Consider the following 11,915-nt stretch of genomic DNA (forward strand, 5'->3'; position numbering starts at 1 on the left):
GGACTCCCGCAAAACACAGGCAAGAGAGGGTGGACAAGACTGAGAAAGCAGCCACAAACAAAAACATTTTTATTTAAAAAGTGTCACAATACACCCAGTGTTTCAACAATATTCATTTAGCAATGGTGCCCCACCACACCAAGAGGGCTGGGCGATATGGCCGAAATATCGGTAAGTCAGCATTATGTTTCTGAATGATTACATTTCTAAATATGTTGAGTAGTGCAGGACCCTAGGATGGTAACAAATGAATCTTCAGTGGCTTCAATGGGATTTCTCCATTCTGATGGTTTTATACTCAACCAAACTGAAAGAGAAGTAGTCAATTTTAGTTTAACTTTTAATTTAGCACTTTATCAAAATAACTTTGTAGACTATTGTAAAAATCCATACCGGTATACCTTAAAAGTTGATATAGCCAAACAGGGCTCAGCATGAACTTAGGCCCAAAGATGCCACATGAGGGAGGAGCACACAACACAGTCTCATGCACAATACACACCCGGATTGCAGTAGTTTGTGTGTCGGGGGGCTAGGGTCAGTTTGTTATATCTGGAGTACTTCTCCTGTCCTATTCGGTGTCCTGTGTGAATCTAAGTGTGCGTTCTCTAATTCTCTCCTTCTCTCTCTCGGAGGACCTGAGCCCTAGGACCATGCCCCAGGACTACCTGACATGATGACTCCTTGCTGTCCCCAGTCTACCTGGCCGTGCTGCTGCTCCAGTTTCAACTGTTCTGCCTTATTATTATTCGACCATGCTGGTCATTTATGAACATTTGAACATCCTGGCCATGTTCTGTTATAATTTCCACCCGGCACAGCCAGAAGAGGACTGGCCACGCCACATAGCCTGGTTCCTCTCTAGGTTTCTTCCTAGGTTTTGGCCTTTCTAGGGAGTTTTTCCTAGCCACCGTGCTTCTACACCTGCATTGCTTGCTGTTTGGGGTTTTAGGCTGGGTTTCTGTACAGCACTTTGAGATATCAGCTGATGTACGAAGGGCTTTATAAATACATTTGATTTGATTTTATTGGAGTTTGATAGCAAATTGTTCCACAGTCGCTAGACTCCTTGATTACGAGCAAAAGGAAATGAACCGCCTCAATGAATCTGAAAGAATAACATCAATATGTCCATTCTGAGGGAGTATTGTTCCAGTTCCCTCGACTAGCCGCTGATCTTATATTCTGCACTTCAAAGTGAAGAAAATGACTGATCATTGAACAATATATTTCCCCCTGCTTAATGTTTATTATGCTTGCAAAAAGAAAAGCCTGCAATAATTACACATCATCCATGGAGAGAGAATGGGGCCAAATACAGGCCTGAACTTTATAAACAACTGTATGTAGGCCTGTGTGTGTGGATTTATGTGCAGGTACTGAAAGCCTCTGTTTTCTACTAAATAAGTGGACACGGCCACTGCAGGTTTTTTGGAAGGTAAGAATGCTTGGCTCTGGTGAGCACACAGCTATCAGCTCTTGGTTGTGGCAGCCTGTTTAGAGGGTTCTCCACTTCGCAATACCTCTCCAAGTCGCTCTCTTTTTTTTTTCAAATCAGGTTTCCAAACTCTTACCAGATGTAGGCCTACAGAATTCACAGATGATTCATTTATCAAACCAACGTTGTAGACACTGGCTTAAACAAAAAGGAAAAAAAACCTGGCGCCCCAGTGTCTCTTAACAAAAAAGGCCATCTATTCTGTTGACTGGATTCCTATGGAATGACTTCTGGCAGCAGCTGTTCAATTGTCATTACAGTGAACACAGCGATGAGCTCACTTCATAACTTAATGTAAATGTCAACTTTTATCTATAGTTATGAAAAGGACTTCTCTACTCACTTATTGCTGCTAATGTGTTTGTCTAGATAGATGGATATAGATATTATCTATATCCATACATACACACATTTCATTTTAAACTGTAGTATAAAAGTTTACATTTACATAAAACAATAAATAAAAGCCATACTTTTCAATTGAGGCAAGCACTGAGCATCTATCTACTGAAAATATCAAACATTAGCACCAACAGGATTATTTTTAGGAATGATAAAATCAGAGCACTATGGATATAATGGTAAACCCCAGGAAACTAGAGGATGATGTTGCTTTAGGGCCTAGGGACATAATAGGCGTAAGGCCCCATTGTTGCAATAACCTGCTAAATTCCTGCCATCTTGATTCTCTGATGCCCGCTAGGGAAGTTTAGCACTCTGGTGTTAAATTAATTAAGGAATGCAATTGGTTTCGATTGATTGTAATAGTTTATTTGTTGAAAATGTACCTTTTTTTTTTACTACTTTTGTTATTTTGGAATATAAAATGTTATTGTGTAACATTGTGAATGAGACCCTGGTCTCAAATTGGGCTCCCCTGAAATGAATCCAAGACTACTAAAATAATTCTCAATACCACAAGTTTACAAGACTGCTTAGAAAGAATTGCCCTTGAAACCACAAGAGCCACAGTCCTGCAGTCTGTACAGTTGCTGTTGTATGGCTGTTCCACTGTGGATATGTCCATCTGGGGTTAAGGAAATGGAGATAACCGCTTTGGTTTTAGCTTTTGTTTCATTATGGCAGTTTGATCTGCTATCAATCATTCCTTCATTCATACCACCTGGCTCAAAATGCATGGTAACCAGTCACACGATGGCAACATCCTTGATTACCAGCAATCTCCTCTGCAAAGTTTTAGTGTTTATTTGCATGTTGATTGTAGTTGGTTCAGTCAGACTACAGAACTTTTATCCAGTTAAACCAGACATGCACTAGACTGTGATGTTGACAACACTTACAGGCAGCAGGCAGAAACCCCCCAGCAGAATCTCCACCCCATCAGTGCACCCCCTCAGGCCAGGTGAACTGGACCCAAGATCAGAGGAACCATCAGACCAGAGCCTGTCAGGAAACCACCAAAACAAACCCATTTCCTTTGGGCAAAAGCCAAACCATAGAGGTTGAAAGAAGAGGGGCATATGATGCAGTAACAGAAAATCTGTCATAGTGTTGTCACAATACCAACAACACTAGTCCAAATAATAGATACCACAGAGAAAAATAAAATAACAGAAAGTGGCCTAGCATCCTGTCCCCAGACACTTTTCCCCTTTTCGAAACGTTCTCCAAAAACCTGAAATTCACTTCAATTCAATATGTTGTATAGAGTAGAACTTCACACTGTATTATAGAATACTGCATAGAATGGCTACTAGGCTGACCAGTGATTTGGCTAGAGGAATGGGAGGAAGGACTATACATGCATAATGATCTGCATGTCACTGTGGCAGTATCTGGAAAATACTGCCTGAAATGTTCTTTGCTCTTCAGTTAACACAGACCTCTCCCTCCCTTCCAAACAGAATTGAAGGAGGACCAGAAAGAAATGTATTTGATATAGTTTAGACTTACATTAGGCCTATATGAATCGTGCCTTTGAAGCACAAGTACCCTTTTCCTTTCTTCCTGTGCCAATCAAATTTGCCTAAAAACATAAATGTCAAGTTACCAGGCTACTAGCTAGCTAGGTAACGTGACTGAACAACCGTGCTTGTTGTCAAACCAATAATTAGCAACCTGGGATTAGTTTAAAGCGGCCAGCGACATGGTTTGTGAAATTATATCAAATGCGCGCCAATTTTTAACTGCTTAGGCTGGAGACTGTTTTCTTTGCTGTAAAGCTGCAAGCATGCCTTCAGGCTCAATTTCCCCTCTCTGACACTCAGAGGCTGCATGACAATGAACTTGCAGTCAGTCTACTCAGACTGGTCTGTGCGCTTGGTTATAACAGGCGATGAAATTATACAATGTATCAACATTGCTCGCTTTGCGTGCTGCTCCAATGTACAAGTCTAACAATAGAAGACTAATCAGGGTATGGATCTGCATCCCCGCTCGCCATCAAGGCCAAATTATATTTAAAAGAACTGACGGAGGAAAAGATGCACATGAAAAGTAGACTGAGAGAAGCAGGTGAGCTAGGGCTGTTTAGGGGATGAGGCTGGCTGATTACAGCTGCCACACGTGATATGTGCATGATGAGCTGACGGAGAGAAGCAGGTGAGTGAGGGCTAGTAGGGGATGAGGCTGGCTGATTACAGCTGCCACATATGATATGAGCATGATAGTGAAGTGGATATTATTGGACTGCCCATACAAGACACTAGAGGCTGTTGCTTCAATTCAACTGAGCTTATAAACAGGGCTGAAAAATTCTGTAGCATCATATGAAACAGTACTAAGCTATTCTAAAATGTTGGTATCATAAGTAGGGATGCAAGATATATCGGTGAACATATCCAAATCAGCCGATATTAGCTAAAAATGCCAACATCAGTATTGGCCCGATGTCTAGTTTAATGGCGATTTGAAAAAACGATGTCATAGCTGACGTGCATACCTATATAAAACGTAGGTACATGACGTAATGACGCCACGGAAAATGTTGGCTACCCAGCATTCCTAACCTAGCCCACAATGTCTGCTGTGTGGATCGCGCAGTCATTTGAAAGAGTAAGAACATTTCAGCAAGACAACTCAAAGGCGAAATACATTAAGGCCAAGATAATGGAATTCATTGCCCTTGACAATCAACCGTTCCCTGTTGTGGGTGATGTTGGCTTTCACAACTGGTCGAGCACCGGTACACACTAACGTCACCAAGTGTGCTATTGTTCAGATGTTGCCTTACCGGAGTTACACAGTAATAACTTCACTGCTAGTAACTTCATGACATACTATGGAACGCCGTTTGGGTCTTTGCGAGTCAAAAATGATACATGTCAAATAACACTATGACGCGTTAAATTAGCTTTTAATTTGACACGTCAAATAACACAGTTCTATTATAGAATGTTGTGTGTTCTGAATTTGCACATGCAAGCCAGGCACCACCACTACTATCAGTAGCACTGTCAAAGCTGTACAAAAAAAAAAAATCAGCAAACAAGCATGTATCTTGTGAACGATGTGTTTACAATACCACGGTGGTAATAAAGCATAATTTTTTCAACTGCAACTTCTGGGGTAGCTAGCTAGCTTTAGCTTGGTACCAATACAAAGCTAGTACCAACCAGCCTGAAAACAATTACCAGTAGAAATTGCAGTCATTTTCACTGCTCTTAGCAATGATTTAGGAATCCTTGTAAGGGTTAGCTAGGTAGCCACTTGTTGTTCGCCTATTGACATTGAACTTCAGTTCATGAAAATAAATAGCTAGCCAGCTACTTAACCCTTAACCCTGGTGCCCAAAGCTAACGTTAAAAGCAGCCAGGTAGCTTCATCTGGCTAGTGAGGCTCAACCTGACCGAGTTGTGGTGTGAAGCTAGCCACAATAGTGGAATTTGCAGTTTGCCATCAAAATAAAAATACCTCTCTGAAAGTGATGCAGAAGGTTACAATTGGTGGAATCGTGCCATATTTAGACTAGATCACGTTAAACAAGGTTGGAATGTGAAGCAATGAAATGGTTTATCAATCTACTCGGTGACCCCCACAGAACACAACTGTGAAGAGTTCACGTAAATATTGCCGTTGTAGCTCTTATCGCAGGACTGTGACTGTGTTAAATCATCTCCCCAGTCAGCCTATTGTGTGTACTGACATTCATATTGCACTGTACAGTTTTACCTAAGGATTGGAGATCAATGAAAGGGGCAACAGTCTACTCCATACCCAATATATTCCGGATTGATGACAACACTTTCTTGAAGTATAATAGAGAAATAGTCGAAGGAACTCTATTTTTGTACCATTAATTTAGTTCCTCAGAGTTATCAGACTCCAAAACATCCATGCAGTATTGTTTTTCCTCTGGAATAGTGTTCAATCCAAATAGGTTGACAATAAATGTGGCTCAATTCACAGTTGTTTCAGAGTCGCGCAATAAGAGGTACAATGCTAATGTTCTCTGGGTGTCACCGAGTAGACTGATACCCCATGTTATTGATCCACAATCCATAGGTAAGGCTGTACAGTGAAATAAGTATGCCCCCAATGCAATTCTAAAGTATAATACATCCAGTGTGATTGCAACAGATGTCAAATTATTGTCTTTTGTTAATTTTATATAACATTCCAACCTAGTTTAGCACGATCTAGTCAATTATGCCATAATTCTACTATTTGTATCACTGTCAATGACATACTTTTATTTTGAAGGTTAACCGCAAAGTCCACTATTGTGGCTAATCCTTATTGTTGCTAGCGTCACAGATGTTCCGACCACCATTAATCAAATAAGAACCGTCTTATAAATTAGGGTTATTTTTGATGACACCTAGTTATATAGTTAGCTAGCTAACGATAGCTACTGAAACAGATTTCGTTTTGCTCTGTTTTGAGGGAAGAACATTGTTTGAACCCATGAGCTAGCTAGCTTTAAAAAACAATTATAATAATTATAACCAGCATCGTAGGTGTGCAAGACAACTTTACCAGCATCATAGCATACATATCGCTGAATCGTTGTGACATATGAAATACGAGTGATAGTGTAATCAATGTGTAATAACTACATAAAAAACGTATGAATGCATTCAATTATGTGACGGGCAGTCATATTCAGGTCCTGATTGGTCAACCAGCTTATTTGGCAAGTCAAATAGTGTTATTTGACATGCAAAAACCCAAAAGGTGTTTCATATAAATCCTGGTTGAGAATAAAATGACTGAACAAATGAACAAGAAACAGCACAGCAAGCAAGTGAAAGAAATAGGTTTTGATTATGTTTTACTGGTAATGGGGACGTAAGTAAAAGGCAACTAAATAACTTTTTGGTCAGTGTGGTGTGTGTAACCTTTATTAAAACTAGGCAAGTCAGTTAAGAACAAATTCTTAATTACAATGACGGCCTACCCCGGATGACGCTGGGCCAAGTGTGCGCCGCCCTATGGGACTCGCAACCACGGCTGGATGTGAAACAGCCTGGATTCAAACTATGGACTGTAGTGACACCTCTTGCACTGAGATGCAGTGCCTCAGACCGATGCGTCCATGCGTGTGTTAAATAGTTAACTGTACTAGAATGCTTAAAAGGCCGCTCAAATTTTTAATTATCGGTATCGTTTATTTTGGCAAGGAAAATATTGAATATCGGTATCATCCAAAAATGTGATATCGGTGCATCACTAATCATAAGTATCATGTTGTTTTGGTACCGTGATACTGGTAGAGCGCGCAACACTTGTTTGTCAAAAGAGGCAGTGAGTAGTTGGTTGTCTGTCAGGGCTTGACATTTCTTGCCTCAATCCAGAGAATTCTCCTTCCTGTTTGAGTGAATATAGGTGACACTGTAGACCACAGCTGTAGAAATGAAGGACAAAGCAGGAGAGACTTCTTACAGACACAGGGACTCTACTTTGTCCCTGTATCAAACCACATCGATCGGAGCCAATGTTAATAATGTTCATGCTTTTATTTACTTCTGTAAAACCCATAACACGGATGGCATTGCAGACAGAGACACTTTACAGTGACCACAAACGAGTCAAACCACCACTCGAGAGAGATTCTCAACGAGTGAGAGGAAGCCTGCAATGGGTATCATTAGGCTATTCATCAGAAACTACTAGAGCACTTATCTAGGGAACAATCTTTGTGATGTGTTTACAGCCTTATGGGCATGCATAATTACCACTATATTCTGATACGTTTAATAAAGGCAACAGCAAAAACATAGAATACCCTTAAATCTCTTGCTTTGAAGTACAGTATATTAACCATTTAACATTCTCCCTAAATAACCAGTGGTCACTCTTGCCAATTTCCCCATCTAATTATTTCAATGCCTCGTCATCTCTCCCTGTAAGATCAATCTCCTCTGCTTTCCCTTTGGCTGAATATGCCAAACACCTGCTTGTTTCCTACCATCTACATCAAGGCAGCAGTGTCACAGGGGAGCTGTAAAAACAGGGCAGAACAGGGAAACTATTTTTGACAACTGGAAGGCATTATGGCTCCATTTTTCACCAAGCTGTGCCCAGAGAGTTTCCTCAGAAAACTCTCGCTCTTACTGACGGATATACTGTAGAAGAGCACCCAGTCTCTGCCCCATCTACCCCTAATAAATCCATGCTACTGTAGGAGTTGTCATCACTACACTAGGCCTATATAAAATATAACCACAAGAGCAAGTCACTATTTGCTCATGAGCACAAGTATATGAAGAGAATGAGAAATGTAATCATTGTAATTATTTTATACCATTAAAGAATTTAAATAATAGGAGCATTACAAAAAATTATATCTAGGACTTCAGACATTTTTAAAACTCAAGCCATCATGACAAGCCGTCCATCTTGTCCTAACCAACACAATGGCGTTCTGCTACAGAAGAGCCAGTTCAAAGCAGCTCACTGTGAGCTGGACCAATCTTGTTTTTATAGACACCCAACAGTAATGTCCGCTTACCCACCTCACTGACTGACCGAACGCTATTACTGCTAGCATCCACCCAGGCCAGGTCTAAACATAACAGGGACACTTTATTCCCCCACTAATTCACTTGGCACATTTCCCCCAGAGGTTGAGAGACAAACATTTGGTGTGAAACCCAGCATGGGGTCTAAAACTAGGATCTCAATGAATCCTAGTAAGGTTTTATTTTAATGTTTAGATTCAAAAATCATAGTATAAAATTCTAAACAGTCGGAAATTAATTTAAATAAATGTAGACCTGATTTATGAGATAATCATATTTTACTCCATCATTATAGGATTAAGATTGAGGATTAAAGGTATTTGTTGATAAAATGTTCATGTTTAATATTCTCCTTCCTTACGTGATGCATTGAGTGAGTCTGTGGACCTTTCTTCAGACCAGGCCAAATCATGAGGCATATCCGTTTGATCATAAATTATAGAGGTTGCTCCAGCTGACCAGTGAGCCATCCACAGTGACTGCCCATTCATCTCCACCTCTCTCCCTACACAATGTGTGCAGTAAACTTTTAAAAGCCCAGCTTTTTGAAGTGCCAAGAGGGGAAAAAAAGTGCATGCTTTGTAATGAGCGAGAGTGAATGGCAGTTCCCCTGTGCCCAACCCCCATCCACACACACGTTTTGTAAACAGAGTGAAAAATCTACCTATACGAATGCATCTCCTCCTTTCAACATGTCAAATGAACTGGGATAAGAGTTTTAATGGGATCACATACAGTCTCAATAGAAAACCAGAGAAGAAAGTCTCCCTTTGTGGCTTCTATAAATGTGGAGAAATACACGGCCTAAGTGATTTACAGATTAATTCAATGCAATAAAACCATTCAATTTGAAAACAAGAGTATGTCACAGCTTAATCTTGACCAATAAGGTACTTACAGATAAGTATATATATATATTTGGTCTAGACACCAGATATCACACCACAATGTTTGCATTTAGCCATTCCAGATGAGAAACGTGTCCCCATTGCTCTAGTAGTGGTGTTGTTGAAGATAGTATAGTACTGTATATAATGCATCAGTGTTACATTATGCCATAAACACCACTGTGGTGCTAAAGGGCAATAAGGCATCATTACTCACATTTTAGAGGACTTTTTAAAAGTTGCATTCCTCACTTCCCAGGGGAAGACAAACTGCCTCAAACAAGTACCTGGGAGTCTGAGAAGATTCACTTTTTAACAAACAAGCCCCCAAAAAAACATATATATATATATATATATATATCCCTCTCGCTCCTCCTCCACAGTCCTGCAAAACAGTTGAATTGTCCTTAAGATTCACAATTGCCATTGAAACAGTGGTCCCACTGCTGCTTGAGCCAAAATGATGATTGAAAAAAAGTAACTGGTCTATAAACAACCTGTGTCATTTCAATGGGATGAGGAATGAAATGTTCTCAATTTCAAGACACATTCCAAGAAAATGTTTCTCAATTGGCTCATTTCCTAAACAAACCTGCAGACTGTGTCCCCATTGTGGCCAATGATGTCTTGAGAATACACGCTTAATTTACTAGAAATCCAATTTGTGGGCCACAGCCACAGAACCAAATAGGGGATAAAGGACTAATATTGTAAGTGTCATAAATCTATATGAGGTGATGTTTAGACAACACAGAGGTTTAAATCCAATGAGATTTAAGCTAGTCAATTTCCTTGGAAAAATGATTTGCCCAAATACATAAGTAGATATTGTTTAGATTGTTGAAAATGTATCTAAATCTTCCTAATTGACACGATTTAGTTATATAGGCTATTTTCTCCCAAATGTATATATTTTTGGTCACCCTTGAAGTAGCCTATTCAGAGGTGGGGAGTAGCCTAATACGTCAATAAAGCCTATTATTGAAGGGGATTCAGATTCAGTGGAAATGACAAAAATCGACAAAGATGTTGTTTTGACATTATCCGTATTCCGCTGTCCATGCATGTATAGCTCATTTGGGTTGGTACAAAGTAAGACAACCATGCAATCAGGCAACTCCATAAAAGTTCATTGAAATATTAATTTATGTCCTTGCAACAATGATTCCGACAGTCGGTGGAGGGCTGCGTTCCCTTCGGCATCATTGTATGTTATCCTGATATTGGGTGGTCAATTAATACGGCAGCTCGAATCTACTTACAGGGAAACTGTCCGAATCGGCAGGTCCAGCGGTGTATCTGTCAAATCCAAATGACTACAGTCCACAGAATCTCCATTGCAGGTACAGTTCTGAGCACATGGTAAATCTGAGCTCAAACCGTAATTGATTAACAGTTCCAGCGAGAATACTAAATAAAAACCATAGTGGGAACCCGATCCAATTCGCTCCAGGGGCGCCGCCATTTTGTATCCAGTTTAATCGAGCGGCCACTGATCTCTCCTCAAATTGGAAATATGATACAGTTTTAGAGAAGAGTGAGGTCTGTTAATGTACATCAATTGCGTTGTGCTAAAATTAAGTAAAAACAAACACTTGTGATGTAGACAATAGGTCTACTCTTCCAAATAAGTAATTTAAAATAAGTTATCAGTCCAACTTTCTCCTCGTGTCCTATGTGGTCTGAAATCAAAGTTGATTCACGGTTTACTTAGCAATAAGGCTACAAACTTGTCAAGTAAACATAATTAAATGCAAGTAGAACTTGTCCATAAAAGACTGAAAACGAGGACTCTTGGAAAAGCGATTCGTTTTTGGCAAACATTGAAATAATAGGCAAAAAGCTGGCAAACATCAACGGCGGATCCTCATTTTCAATACAACTTTCAGCATGTCAAACATACAAGTGACACACACATTTTCCTAGAATAAATTGACACTATCTAAATACTAGCCTATGCGCGTTGCCTCCGCACTCAAAATAAACGTTGAAACGTATCTTCTCTTCATCGCGGGCATGGAATGTTGGCTAAAACGTGGACTGTGATACAATGTTCCATTGCTATGCAAATGTGGCAGGCAAAGTTTAGTGCCGAAAACTATCGTTGACTTCTCGTTTATGACGCTTGCAAAACGCCAAAAAAAGAAACACCTTGCTAGTGCCAATTGATCCCAATTTCGCCGCACCCTCGACGCGTTATGCTATCCGAAGAGCCTAAGAAATGTTTATCAGATGCTGTCCGATTATTAACAAATTCAGTCCCAAACTTCAGACTGTATCCACTATGAGTTGTTTATTCTTGATTTAGTTTACTTTTTTTCAGTCTTCGTTCCATAGTAGTCCCACTTTGGATGCACAAGGGAACCTCCCATTTCCCTTGCAATTGGCTGTTCAAATTTGAGGAACGGTGAACTCCTAATCTCACTGGCTGTTTAGGATTCTACAGGCTGCCAGTGACCAGCTGTCACTCACCAGTCGTTGACCCAACCCATGTTTCTCACCCGGGGTGTGAAACCGCACCACCTCCTTTCATGCTCACCGCGTCTTAAAGGGGCAATCAGCAGTTGCTACATACATTTTGGGACTTATACATTAACAATATGTACC

The 11,915-nt window shown here is 40.2% G+C and overlaps 1 protein-coding gene across 2 annotated transcripts in view; it reads right to left on the minus strand.

The window, feature by feature from the left end:
- The window catches only part of LOC110494502 (leucine-rich repeats and immunoglobulin-like domains 1), a 50,662-nt gene extending 38,980 nt beyond the window's left edge, over positions 1-11,682 (minus strand). Inside the window, exon 1 of one of the 2 annotated variants that reach the window (XM_036950567.1) lies at positions 10,571-11,682. In XM_036950567.1, the coding sequence (XP_036806462.1) occupies positions 10,571-10,773 (203 nt within the window). In that variant the 5' untranslated portion in view covers positions 10,774-11,682. The remainder of the gene's footprint in view (positions 1-10,570) is intronic. The other variant, XM_036950569.1, reaches the window with a different exon arrangement.
- Between the last annotated feature and the right edge of the window lie 233 nt (positions 11,683-11,915).

Source organism: Oncorhynchus mykiss, chromosome 17, assembly GCF_013265735.2.
Source record: "Oncorhynchus mykiss isolate Arlee chromosome 17, USDA_OmykA_1.1, whole genome shotgun sequence".
Classification (NCBI taxonomy): Eukaryota; Metazoa; Chordata; class Actinopteri; order Salmoniformes; family Salmonidae; genus Oncorhynchus; species Oncorhynchus mykiss.